The sequence below is a fragment of the Glycine soja genome, chromosome 19, assembly GCF_004193775.1.
Source record: "Glycine soja cultivar W05 chromosome 19, ASM419377v2, whole genome shotgun sequence".
Taxonomy (NCBI): domain Eukaryota; kingdom Viridiplantae; phylum Streptophyta; class Magnoliopsida; order Fabales; family Fabaceae; genus Glycine; species Glycine soja.
The window spans coordinates 16084258-16099404 of NC_041020.1; the positions used below are offsets into that span (position 1 = coordinate 16084258).

Sequence of the window (15147 nt, forward strand, 5' to 3'; positions counted from 1 at the left end):
CTAAAAAATAGGAAATCGACCCTTTTTCCATGTTCAAGTACCCATGTTTGGGATTTTTTTGCGTGGGTGTGCCAGTGGCGTGAGACAATGGAGGGCGGCCATTTCTCATGTTTGGACGTCAAAGAACCCAAAAAAAAATAGTCTCGTTCCCCGGTTCCGTCAACTAACACGTAAAAACAAAGCCTGAAAATCCTAAAAAATAGGAAATCGACCCTTTTTCCATGTTCAAGTACCCATGTTTGGGATTTTTTTGCGTGGGTGGGCCAGTGGCGTGAGACAATGGAGGGTGGCCATTTCTCATGTTTGGACGTCAAAGAACCCAAAAAAAAATAGTCTCGTTCCCCGGTTCCATCAACTAACACGTCAAGACAAAGCTTGAAAATCCAAAAAAAATGGTAAATGGACCCTTTTAACAAATAATTTTTATGTCCATTGAAACAACACATTCAACTTTATTATGGGAATTAAACACGCCGTAAACAGATAAAGGTTACATCAACGAAAAAGCAAAAAATTAAACATCACATTCAGTTGTTTAGCGACGTCCCAGTGACCTCGTCTTCGATTTTCAAAACATATTTAGTAAAGACAGCTAAAATTTCTATTGGTCCATATTTTTTTCCAGTAGTTTGATTGTAGTAACACCTTCAGTAGTTCTTCGTTGGTCATCAGCTCATTTATTTCATATTTTATAACCATATCTGAATACTCAAAGCGAGGTGGTTGGCGGAAAAACAATCGGCTTACCGTTTGTGATTCGTGAATTCCAAGAGGGGGAATCCCTTTAGGTGCAACTTGCTTGATTAAATTCTTCAGTTCATCGATGGTACATGTTGAAGGAATTTGAAATTTCTTAGGATTTTTTCCTGTGAACGCGCATCCAACAAATTTGTTCTGCGGTGGCATGTTCCATTTCCCGTTGTAATACAGGATCGCGTCATGAGTACAAGGCATAGTGCGTTCAAGTAAGTTTATTATTCCATCTGGTGTTCTTCCAACGGTGCATAATAACTCAATCGGACCAACACAAGAAAATTGATCATTACACATTAACATTGTGTTGACATCGTCATCATTTATCAATTTCATACACTCAAAGCGAATTTGGTTACCTGTATCGGTGAATGGCTTCCGGTAGTGAATTTCATCCAAAAATTGTTTGTCGAATAGCTGAAGGGTATTGTGTATTCTGGTTTTTAGGCTTGCAAAATCACAGCTATTTGGTACTCGAATGGGCACCGAAGATGAAGTTTGGACGTAAACCCTAGTATCATTGTGAATAATCGATCCATTTGGAAAAATGAAAGCCAACCTTGAGTTGACAATCGTCTGACTGCTAGTTTCTCCTAAAAATGCCATAGTTTGTGTATCAGTTGGGAGACTATTTGAAAGCAAGATAATGTGTGATTTAGTAGCCTAGTCTGTCATATATATATATATGGTTGTGACCGAGCCATTGTTTTACTTTGTTTACAAAAAAATAGACACGCGTAAATGTGTAGTCAAGTCAGCCAATGTGTTGTCGCCAATGTGTAGTCAAGTCAGCCTATGTGTTGTCGAGCGACTACTAGTTTCAGAATGTGTAGTCAAGTCAGCCAATGTGTTGTCGCGCTCAAACTGTAATACGCATGCATGTCATTATGTGTTGTCAATTATGACAATGATGTATGCAGCACGCGTAAATGATTTTTGTTGGACCAACAATTTCCTTGCTTAACCAAACAAGTACTTGATAATATTAATTGGTTAGTAATGGGTTACAACAAATTATATCGCATAATGAATACAATTACATAAACAATGCATGTTTAGTCTTCATTTAGGTCTACATAGTGTGTTTTGAATGACATCAAGCTTGTGTATTGCTGCATTCTACTAATATATGGAATTGCCCACTGCTTTGCCTAAGAATAACAATTGCTTGACCACAACAGCGCTGGAGGCAGCAAGGGACAATGGTCTTTCAAATAAACCTGTTGTACATGAACAAACATTAAATCATGCGCTGACCGTGCCAAACGAACCAGCGAAGTCATTGCATAATTGTTATACTAACTATATTCAATGTACCTGAACAAAATGATTTCCAAACACGTGACCGACACATATGATGAGGTGGCCAGAAGAATCAGGTGGTGGTTGACTTCTAAGAGGGAAAAATGTCATGCTTTGTTGTTGGGACAACGATACAAGGATTACGTTATACCGTGAAGCAATCACATATGCCATGTCCGTTATATCCATCCACTTGTCCACACTAACCTGAATGAACCAAACATACACATGTAAGTAATTTAAACATTGTTATTAAAAAAATTAACCTAAAAACATACCTTTGAAAAGCCATCAACAAGTAGGGACAACTTTAATTGTTCAAATCTCTCTGTACCACTGAAGAGATTCATGTACTCATGCGACCACTTGCCAACTTCTTTAATCAATTCATTACGCACTAACGGCCACGAATTTTCCCCCATACCTAATAAAGCGGCAATGGACCGATATCCATAGTTACCGTCCGCTTTCACATCCACAACGTCACGAATGAAACCTTGAAAGAATGACGCAAATTGATCCAACATCGGGATGATCCTTGTTGGCTGAGGCGGTTGAGAACATGATGCACTTCGTTTCACTGGAGAGTTGCTGCTTTGAACAGAATGAAAAACATCAACATACTCCCAGTAAGACGGATCACGCTTTGTGGATCTTTGACTTCTTTGCATCGGTTTCTTCGGTGCACCTTTAGTGTTGACCTTTGACGGAGGAGGGCACATAGAGTTATGATCAGGGTATGCAATTTCTCGAAGTTTACTCTTCAGAGTTACTTTGCCAGCCACATCAAGTTCATCAAACCTTTTAGATATGATCACTATCTCTTCCTTGATGGTGACTTCCGTCTCACATAACCCTTGGTCTGAAAAGCAAAGTCTCCTCCAGAAAAGATGGACTGACTCCAATGGAATGTTGCCAGTAGTATACCTAGAAAGCTCACATGCACAAGGAAGACCGTGCGTGCTTCTCATCACACAACCACAAGAAGAGAGATTGTTGTCGAGATAACGTAGACGATCAACCTCAGAAGCAATCTGATTTAAAGCATCCCTTGAAACCATCCTAAGAAGCCTCTTGTATAAGGTTTTTTTATATACATGCCCAACCACATGCGTACTGGTTTCAAAGGATGTTTTAATTTCGACGTGTTGCAGCGTGATCATGTTGTTCATGGCATCCCAAACACTACATAGGTCTCCAACGCTATTTTGTAGTACTCTTTTGAGAGCCCAATGAGCTGATTCAACCCTACATTTAAAATACACAACAAACATGAAAATATACATCAATTAAGTACCATTTAATACTAATCCTTACTAACAAATAAAATCAGTTCTTAATACCTGTTTGTTGTTGTGTTGCCTAGGTGCATGACCTTATTCGTCCATGATGTAATAAATTTTTCCTTGTGAGGGATAATCCATGTGTCGTTAACATAGTCAATGAACATCGGCCAAGGCGAACAAGCAACTTGAAACTTCTGATGTGACTCATGGAGCTTGTGTTCGGACGGACAATCAACCAAAGTACCCCAGTTATCCATTACATAGTCCCACACATTTTTTTCCCCGATTAAAGATTTGCACTTCGCCTTCACATTCTTATCGATATGAAACCTGCACAACAAATTAGTAGACTCGGGAAACACAGTTTTCACTGCATTCATCAGTGCTAGGTCTCTGTCAGTGACAATAACAAGAGGGAGGCGATCGTTTCTTAAAAATAGGCCTCGAAATCGTTCCAAAGCCCATACAATATTATTAACACGCTCAGCCTCCAGATATGCAAACCCAGCAGAGAATGTCATCGCCGTTGGTGTCATTCCAACAAAGTCAAGTAGTGGGAGTCTGTATCTGTTTGTTTTGTAGGTACTGTCTATAAAAAACACCAGATGACATGCATTGCATAACTTTACTGCATCTGGGTGACACCAAAACAGATCACGCACCACAACTTCATCCTTCAATCTATGCCAATGAATGTATTGATCACGTTCGAGAAGCTTCATCAGATGCTGCATTTCGGTATCAACTCCTCTTATTGAAGAACGATATGCACTTCCTGCATTGTAAATTTGCTTTATCGTGGTGCAACTGTCGGCATTGTGTTCCTTCAACGTTAGCAAGATGTTTTTCGGTTTCACCATCGACTTTGTCATATCAGCAATAATTTTCTTTTCTTCCTTAGTCAATCGCCCGGCGTATGGATGTCCAACTAAGGACTTCGCCAATTCATGATTGTGAATCCCACAGATCAACTTCACCATCCAACCTTCCCCTCCATGCACTGGTTTCCCACGAAGCCTGAAGGGACAACCACATTTCCTACTCCCTGTGTCTTTTCTAACAAATTCTTTATTTCTACACTTGTACGTACCACTCCTTTCACACCCAATTAAGACAAATGAACTTCTTCCTCTGCTACCGATCTCTGTGTCAGACCTCATAATAACCGCAACAAATCCATTTTCATGGGCAACTGTTCGAGCCCATTGCAAAACATCATCTCGAGTAGCGAATACCTACAACGCAACCCTAACATATTAATTTTCATACAAAACATCAATTCAACCAAATGACTCAAATTATCTATGATTACCTGAGACGTATTAAAAGCATTTCAACAATCCACATGTGGTTCATTCACCCCACATTCTTCTTGATTATCATAATCATAATCCATATGAACTTCTTGTGACATCGCAAAGTCATACCTCCATTGATCTTCATCCATCTTAAGGACATATGCATCATACACAAGTACATTCAAATTATCATATAACCACATCAAAAAATTTACTACACCTTAAATAACAAACATATTAACAGCACATATGCATCATACACAAGTATATTCAAATTATCATATAACCACATCCATAAATTGACTACTTATTAACTAACAAACATACTAACAACTAATACAAATATATTCTAAATTTATAACTACATTATTTACTTAAACTAAACTTATCACTATAATAAACAACTAATAAAACATTTTTCTACCATTATACAATTAAGTTACCTAAATCATTTAATATTATACCATTATACCTAATTAAACCAATAATCCACAACATATATATATATATATATATAAATTATAAAACAGAAATAAAAAAATTTGCTAATAATTTACCATTCCGGAATAAGGTCTTCCGGAAGTTACTCACATTCTCATTCCGGACCTTCCTCTTGCTGTGTCTAAAATTTCTTCCGGATACAGTTTTTACTGTTTTTCTTCTCTAAAAACTAGCCGGAAAACGAAAAAAATATTCATAAATGCGTACCTCCGACGAAATAGGAAGAACAATCACTAACAAAACTTCAAATGCGGAACACGGGACCACCAAATCTTCAAATACTTCCCGGGACCACCAATGGAAAGCGCAAAAGGGATCACCACCGAAAGCAACAACAACCAACCAAAACGAAAGAAAGAAAGCAGAGAAGGAAGAATGCGCAGTAAAAAACTGAGTAAAGGAAGCGTGAAAATGGAAGCGTGAACGCGTTAATTTAAAGAAAATTACACAAGGGCAAAATCGTCATTACATATGCATTAAATATTATTTTATTTTTACTTATTATTATAAAATGAAAATTCTTTTTTCTTCACTTTGTTATAAAATAATAATCATTTTTTTATTATATATTAACTTTTGTAATAAAAATTAAATGTTATCATAATAAAAAATTTGTATTTTTAATAAAATTTATGAATTAATTAATTTTTATGGTTTAAATTATACTAAATTGTCACACAAAATAATATTTTACATGCGCGTAAAAAACAAATTATAAATATTAGTCATAATTATGATCACTAATTATTTAATTATTTATGTATAATAATATTAATTATTTTATAATTTAGTTTATTCATTAAAAGTAATTTATCACAAAATAAAACATTTAAAAAAAAAAAAGCTAACTTCCGAAAGATCCTTCTTTCGGAAGTAAAAGGATATCTTCTGGAAGAAGCTTCTTCCGGAAACATTCCGGATGACGTCCTTCCGGAAGGAGTTTCTGAGTACTTTCGGAAATCACAAATTCATCTTCCGGAAAAAGGTTCTTCTGGAAAGTTTCCTGAAAAAGGGTCTTCCGGAATGTTTCTGGAAAAAGCGTCTTCCGGAATTAGATTTACTGAAGGGCAGTTTCGTCACTTCACTGTTTGTTAGATGCCCCAACAATAATGTTGGGTGCACGTAGCAACTTCCTTTTAGTTTCCCTTCTTCCAGCACTCGCCGATTAGATCGTTGGAGTTCTTGTAATTGCCCACAAACGAAATTTTCACGGTACCATTATCATTACTGTAAACGACCACATCCTGACCACTTGTAATATTTCAACCATATAAAAATATATGTTCAAAGTGCTACAAATAGTACCCAAACCATATACAGATTTTTATATACCTCCTACAAAGCTTTCATAAAAAATAAAAGGTTCATAGACCAAAAGAAAAACCCTTTATCCTAATTGTTAACTCCAATCAAGACTTAAAATTTATAAGTTCCAACACATGGTAATCATTTTATAAAGTTATATAAATATAAATTTGATACAAGAAGTTTTTTTTTAAGAAAACAATTCACGCCACGAGATCCACGATAACAATAGTCATCAGGGACCATGATAGCTGTCACGTACCTACATGCAATGATAGCAACATTCAATAATTGCCTACAAAGATAAAGATGAATAAGAAAATTTCATAACAAAACGTGTCCCACCACCCAAACAAATAAAAAAAAGAAAAAGAAAAGAGCCCCTTTCAACTATGAAGAGCATAATGAACTGATAGTGGCCATTGGCTTTTATTTATTATATGACACATATTACCTTCATCAACCCACTTATGTTTCGTTTTTATATTTTTTTTAAGGTTATGGGTGTTTTCCAATTGGGTAGTAACAATTAATTTAAGAAAATCAATTTAAAAAAAAATTATACATCATAGGAATTAGACATTAAATAAATTATTCTTACGTATATAAATATAACGAGATCTTATGAACTCGGGTTCAATAATATATAATCCTATTCTGATTGGATTTTTCCACCACCCACTAGTTTTAGATCTAGATCCCTCTCCTTTGTTATGCCTCTCTATCCTCCCTCCAGCGCTATTGTAGACTCTTGGATCAATCATACGATTAAGAAAAACTTTTCTTTATTATTACTTTTAATTTAATTAATTATTAATTTTATATCCAAATTAAAAATATACTTTAGTGATTATTATTCATTTTTTAATATTTTTTACATTTAACGAATGATATTAACTAACTTAAGGGATTGGGTCTAATTAATTTCGTTCATATTCAATTGAATTGGTTTTAAATTTTATATCCAAATTAACATATATTTTAATTTAATATATTTTATTTTTCTAACATTTTCTTTGATGAAATAGATTCATTTCATTTTTAACATTATGTAAAATAAAAAAACATTGCATATCCCTAACATAAGGGAACTCTCATTTTATTATTATATACCATTTGTTTTTGGGATGAACATAAAAGAGACAAGTTTTTCTTAACCGCAGGATTGATCCAAGGGTCTACAACAGTGCGGGAGAGAGGATGGACAGGCATAATGCAGGAAAGCATCTGGATACAATAATTTTTTAATATTCCAACGTTTTAAACATTAAATCACTAGGTTTTTTTTTGAAATATTTTTTTTCATATCATACCATTTATTATATATATATATATATATATATATATATATATATATATATATATATATATTCACTAGTATCAAATAGTACATTCACGGACCAACAAAAAAAATGTTCGCACATTGCTGTCCCAAAATAATATTTGCTTTCTAGTTTTGACCCCTTGTTTTTTGAGATTTGCACATTCTACAAAAGCATATAAGGTTGGTTTGGTGATTAGAAACAAGAAATTTAAGGGTGCGTTTAATTTGCTAAGATAGGATAGACAAAATAATATTGAATAAGTAGTTGAGTTACATGATAATTTTTTGTACTGTGTATTATTTAGTGGTTAATGTACAGTATAAATAACTTTGTGTTGTATCTTATTTGATTTGTTTATGTGTTGGATAAAATAATGTAAATTTTACTATATTACCCTTTGTACTATGTAATGTTTGGTTTTTACACTAGGAAAAGATACAAAACAAGATTTTGAAATTATTTTATTATTTAACATAAAATTTATTATCACACAATATTTCGGCTAACATTGTTTTTAAGTAAACAAGTTTCCCGCTTCTTTAAAGTTCACTGCCCCCTCTATCTAGCACCGTTGGTCACCACCGAGAGTGGAAGTAAGCATCTCAACACTACTACAAAAAGCGGATTCAACATCGGTGTGTTAACATCGGTTGTTAAAAAAACCGATGTTAACATATGCGCGGTGGCATAATTGTAAATACCGTGTATACGTTAACATCGGTTTTGTGAAAAACCGATGTTAACGAAGTTCATTAACATCGGTTATTGGAGAACCGATGTTAACATTTATTAGTAACATCGATTTTTAAATAATCGATGTTAACATATGTTTATTAACACCGGGTTTTTAGAAAACCGATGTTAACGTTTGTTATGTTAACATCGGTTTTCTCCAGAAAACCGATGTTAACCTTAACATCATTTTGTTAACATCGGGTTTTTTTTAAAACCGGTGTTGAAGTTATATTTTAAAAAATATGGTGAGCCCTAAGAAGCTGGCACTCTGTCTTCTTCTCCATCTAAGCTTTCGCGCTCTCTTCTTCTTCTAATCTCCGTTTAGCGAAACCGTCCCTGTCTGCATCTGAGCATCGTGTTCGTCGCACTCGAGCATCGTCACAAGTCTCTGCTTCTTCTCCTTCGCCACCATACCTAGGTATGTTTCATCTCCTTCGCGTTGTCTTGTCCTTCTCTCTGTCTTCTTCTCCATCTAAGCTTTCTTGCTCTCTTTGTTCTCCATCTACCTTGAAGCTGTATGTTCTCCATCTGACCATCATTTTGTCTAAGGTCGAGCATCGTGTTCGTCGCACTTGAGCATCGTCAGAAGTCTGTGCTTCTTCTCCTTCGCCACCTCACGTAGGTATGTTTGGTCTAATCCTGTATGAATATTTGATTGCATTCATGTATCGCACACTTAGTGAACTAAACATGGCTAGGGTATCTCATATTTAACTCGAGCATCGTGACAACTTTGTGCTTCTTCTCCTTAGTGAAGTTTCCCTTACCCTTATTGTGTTCTTGTAACAGTTTAAGAGTTAACGCCTATTATTGGAGTTTAACAGTTTCCCTTACCCTTATTGTGTTCTTGTAACAGTTTAAGAGTTTAAGAGTTAACGCCTATTATTGGAGTTTAACAGTTTCCCTTACCCTTATTGTGTTCTAGTAACAGTTTAAGAGTTTAAGAGTTAACGCCTCCTAGTTCCTAAAACCTTCCTTAAGATTAGAGGACCATTGGTTAAAATGAAGAGTAAAATCCTTGTCCATTGCTTTGATCCACGACCATAGTAGGAATAGGGCATCTTCTAACAGTTTGGTTCCATGAAAAGTTGTATCTTGGAACACCATCTTATTTCTATGGTGCCATATTGTCCAAGCTAAAGCAATCCACCAGCATTTCCAGGTTTTGGACCTGACTCCATCTGCTACCTCCATTCCATGTTGCAGAAAATGGTCCTTATGATTTTGTGGCATTACAGTGATAAGATTAACCCAGGACATTGATTCCCACCATAAAGGGAGGGTTTTGCTACAATTGAAGAACAAGTGTTCAACCCTTAATTGATTAAATTCCAAGCAGCATGGCTAAAAGCTTTTGAGTTCTGCCCTTAATTGTTTTTTTATTCTTCTGTATTTTATACTTTTTTTTTTCTATAGTTCATTTCATCATCATTGTAACTATAGCTGCCCATTATAAAATAGCTTAGACAATCTAGGTCTGCTGCTTCTGAATCTTTTATTTATCCTTGAAGTAGTTTAATTTTTTTTTATTTGTGTTCAACTAGTGAAGAGTGAAGACTGAAGTTGTTCTATCAGACTCGTTGATTTTCCTTTCATTTCGACGGAAGCCTAAGCAATACACTGCCACTGAATTGCCAGTAAGAAAAATTGGTCATGAAACACACACACACAAACCCTAATGACACACACACACACACGTATGATAGAAACACACAGACACACACTCATGACACACACACACACACACTCATCATACAAAGACACACACACAAGTTTGATAACAAATTTGTTCAATTATACATGCAGAAATTTGTTCAGTTCTGACTTGTTAGCTGTGACAAGGTAGCTGGCCTCTTCATAAGGTACTTATCTAAGTTTAACTTAAATTCTACTGCAGTGGTGATGACCTACTAATATTAGTGAAAACAAATTTGCCTACTGTACCTTAGTTAATTTGTTCACAGTTGTAAAAAATGAATTGATTTTAACTTGAGTTATTCGTATTTTAAGTTTTCAAATATGCTTGCATGATTGTTTTTTTTTTTTTTTGCACTACAAAAAACTGAAGATGGAAGTCTGTCTCCATTCCATTTAACCAAGACCAAGTGTGGAATAGATACTACCTTATGCACCACTTTTTTAGGAATTTTGAAGAATGACAGTAGGTAGATAGGAAGGGCTGCTAAATCACTTTCATGATCAAATAAGTTCCTTCTCCATCTAAGGTTCCATTCCCAACTATCATAATTAAATTCTCCCATATTTGAGATGAGAGAATTTTGCTGCCTACTAATCCGAAAAAGCTGATTATATTTCTGTTCAAGGGTATAATCTTCCCCTAGCCACTTGTCTGTCCAGAATTTGATTGTTTCCCCACATCCCACCTTCCAAGTCAATTGGTGCTTGAAGATATTGTGATCTGACTGGTGAAATATCTTTCTAAGGTCCCTCCACCAATGAGAAAATCCCCTCTTATCTGTATCATGCTGGAACTCAAGCCATCCACCATATTTAGAGATTAGAACTCTTACCCAAAGTTGCTGCTGACCAGATGCAAAAGCTCATATCCATCTACCCAACAAGGCTACATTGAACTTCGAAATATCCTTTATACCCAATCCCCCCTCATTCTTGGGCAGACAAATATCATCTCATTTCACCCAAGGAATTTTATTATGAGTATTGTCTCCTCCCCACAGAAATTTCCTTTGTAAGGAAATTAATTTTTGGACTATCCTTTGGGGAATCCTGAAAAAGGAAAGAAGATAGATTGGAAGAGCATTGAGAACAAAATTGATAAGTGTGACCTTCCCCCCTATGGATATATCTTTCTGGGCCCATTTGGATAGTTTTGTTTTGAATTTAGTAATGAGAGGCTCCCAAACCATCAGACTGGAAGGATTGGCACCAATGGGAATGCCTAAATAATGAAAGGGGTAATTCATTTGACTGCAGTTCAGGATATTAGCTGTTGTCAAACCCCAGTTAACTCCACCTCCTATGATCCCGAATTGACTTTTAGCAAAGTTAATCTTCAAGCCAGAAGCCAATTCAAAGCCTCTAAGCAGGGCCTTTATAGCATGAACATTCTACCAATCAACCTCACCCACAAAAATAGTATCATCAGCATACTGCAGAATATTAACAGGTTCTCTCTTCTTTCCAACTAGATAGCTTCTATAAAGATTTTTGTGAACTGCTTCCCTCATCATACCAGTGAGACCTTCCCCAATTATATTGAAGAGCAAGGGGGCTAAAGGATCTCCTTGCCTCAAGCCTCTTGAGGGGTTGAACTCCTTAGATGGGCTACCATTAATCAAAACTGATATGGTTGCTGAATGTAGGCAAGCTGAGATCCATCTTCTCCATTTTTGGCAGAAACCCAATCTAAGCAACATATAATCCAAGAAGGACCAAGACACTAAGTCATAGGCCTTTTCAAAATCCACCTTGAAAATCATTGCTGGCTTCTTGCTTCTCATTGCTTCCTCCACCACCTCATTAAGAATCAGGATCCCATGAAGTATATGTCTTTCTTTAATGAAAGCTGACTGTCTTTCATCAATGAGTTCATCCATAACAAACCTTAATCTATTAGATAAAAGCTTAGCTATGACTTTATACATGCAGCCTATCAAGGATATGGGCCTGTAATCATTTAGGGACTATGTGTGAGACTTTTTGGGAATTAAAGCCACAAAGGAAGCATTGGAGCCTCTAGGAAAGCTTTCATGAGCATAGAACTCATCCACGAATCTTCTAAACTCAGGATTCAACACATCCCAGAATTCCTTAATAAAATTTAAGTTAAGGCCATCAGGCCCAGGACACTTATCCCCTCCACAACTCCACACTGCTTGTTTGATCTCTTTGTCAGAGAATGGGACAGTCAGCTGTTCTCTTTGCCTCTAAGAAATAGATTTGAAGTGAAATCCATCCAAGGTAGGTCTAGAATGCATCTGCTCAGTGAATCTATTATGGAAGAAGTTGGCAGCTTCATTTTTCATTGCATCAGGTTACTGGATCCACTCCTCATATATAAATATACCTGGAATATTATTATAAGCTCTCCTGAAATTCATGTATTTGTGAAAGTAAGTAGTGCTGTAGTCCCCCTCCTTCAGCCATCTGGCCCTAGATTTTTGTCTCAATAAAGATTCAAAAGCATTAGAGGCATTCCATAACTCCTACTGAAGTAAAGTTCTATCCTTAATCTCTTGATCAGTCAGATTTCGATGAGCAGCTAGATCCTCCACTTCATTTAGCTTCTGCTGAATATTAAGGACCTTCTTAGGATTAATATTCCCCGCTGCTTTGCTCCACTATTTTATAACAGATTTTAAGTTCTTCAACTTGTTTTTAAGGGCAATACCCCCCCAGCCCCCCTGCTGGTCCTTTTTCCAGGCCTCCCTCACCATTTTTTGGTACCGCTTTTGCTGCAGCCACCAGTCAAACACCCTAAAGGGCTTTGGGCCCCAGTCCACCATGTTAGTTTGCAATATAGACGGGCAATGATCAGAGAGGTTCCTTTGAAGGACAGTTTGGCAGCTCTCAGGCCAAAGAGATAGCCAATTCTATGAGACCAAGAATCTATCAAGTCTGCTTTTCACACAGCCATTAGGCCTAATCCAAGTAAAGCTATTCCCATAACATTTAATTTCCGGAAGCTCCATATCATCAATCCACTGATTAAAGGCTGCAATGTCATAAGGATTTGCCCTTCTTTGAGATAAGCTGATTCTTTCCTGAGAACTTCTAATGCTATTGAAGTCCCTAAGGAAACACCACATTCCACTAGGATTAGAAGCCTTCAGCTGCCTCAACTCATCCCATAAAGCTTTCTTCCCAACCAGATCACAAGGAGCATAAACATTGACAAATATCAACTTCTGATTATTACTACAACATGTGCCTTCAAGCATTAAGAAGCTTCTACCTTTTTCCTTCCTTTCTACCACAAAGGTGGAGTTATTCCACATACATAAAAGGCCACCAGCAGCTTGCACAGATGGAACAAAATCCCAATGACCAGTGGAGTCTCCCCAAATGGCCTGGCAAATACTTTTATTAAAGTTCTCCCTCTTGGTTTCTTGGAGGCAGACAAGATCCACTTTGTGCTTTACAATGAGCCTTCTAACAGCAGCCCACTCGACTCCCCTCCCCAAACCTCTAGAATTATAGGAGAGAATTATCATAATTGCTGAGATTTAATTCCCTTCTCTGCTGCAATCAAATCATCTTTATTCTCCATATCCAGCAGCAGCCCCTTAACCTTGCTATCTTCTTCCTCATAAGACAAGCCCATTTCCTTCAAGATGTCACATTGCAGCTGTATAGGGTCCTTGTATAAAGAAGACAGAGGGTGACCTTTAGAAGCTGGGTTGGAGTCCACGAAAGGTTCCTCAGTCTGCTGGGCCTTGGTATTACTTCTCATCATCTCCTTTGATTTGTCACTCTGCTGGGCCTTGGGATTACTTCCCAAAACTATTTGATGAAATTGAAATTCAAACCATCCAGGCCAGGACTTTTATCTCCCCCGCAAGCCCAAACTGCAGACTTGATTTCCTGCTCAGTGAATCTATCAACAAGGCTTTCCTTCTGCCTTTGATCAAGGGAAGAGAACTGGATCCCTTCCAAGGTTGGTCTGCAAGGATTCTGCTCTGAGAATCTTTCTTTAAAGTGCTGAAGAACTGCAATCTTGACACTGTTAGGGTCATGGATCCATCCTCCATCAATACACAGACCTTGAAGAGCATTAACCCTCCTTCTATGATTGATAATTCTATGGAAATTTCTGCATTAATGCAACTCCTTCACCATTCCAGCAATCGGGAGTGATCATAAAATAGAAAAACTAAGATGAATTTAATTTAAATTACTGCTTTGTTATCTTTCTTGATGGATGTTCTAGCATTCATGAGTATTGACTTTGGTTTAATGGCTTCCATTTCTTACTATATGATTAAATGCTGCTCTGATATTGGATGACCATTGGTTGAAATGAATACCATAATCCTTCTCCAAATGTGTCAGTCATGTCCATGACCATTGGTTTTTTTTTTTTCAGGTTATCATAGACTACTTTTAATTGACATTGTTGTTGAAGGTCGTTCGGGTTATAGCAACTCCAGGTACGTACGTAGGAACTAGCATGTATATACTGCTGTTTCATTTAAAATATTATATAGTGGTGTTTGCTTTAAAATGTTATATACTGGTGTTTGATGTAAAATGTTGCATACTGGTTTCAATGAATGAGGAATTGAGTCCCTTAGGAAATGAATTGATGTAAAAAAACAGAAAACCTTCTGCATTGCTTATTTTTCCACCCACATTTTTTTTATCAGCCAAGATAAATTATATTTATATATATTGTGAGTACCAGAGGTACAAAATAGTACATGAATTAGATTGAGTTGCCAGCAACATGGTTTCAAGCTCAGACTGAGATCAATCTCGCAAGGAACCAAAGCTATGTATTATAAAGACCTACAACACCCACTTTCTATGGTTTCTACCCCCCTGAAAAGACAAATCCCGATGCTATGTTAGACGACCAATAGCTGTAGGTTAAGGCAAAGTCCTTGTCAAAGTTCTTCAGCCATGTCCATAGTGTAAAAATAGCATCCTCCATTAACTTGT

General features: G+C 36.5%; 1 protein-coding gene across 1 annotated transcript; it reads right to left on the reverse strand.

The window, feature by feature from the left end:
• Nucleotides 1–13079: 13079 nt before the first annotated feature.
• Nucleotides 13080–13700, reverse strand: LOC114398628. The gene has a single exon (XM_028360803.1). The coding sequence runs from the start codon at nucleotides 13698–13700 to the stop codon at nucleotides 13080–13082; it is 621 nt and encodes a 206-aa protein (XP_028216604.1).
• Nucleotides 13701–15147: the final 1447 nt, after the last annotated feature.

What these genes read in the sequence shown, in the direction of transcription:
- LOC114398628 (XM_028360803.1), bottom strand. Translation starts at nt 13,700, where the DNA reads ATGATAATTCTCTCCTATAATTCTAGAGGTTTGGGGAGGGGAGTCGAG.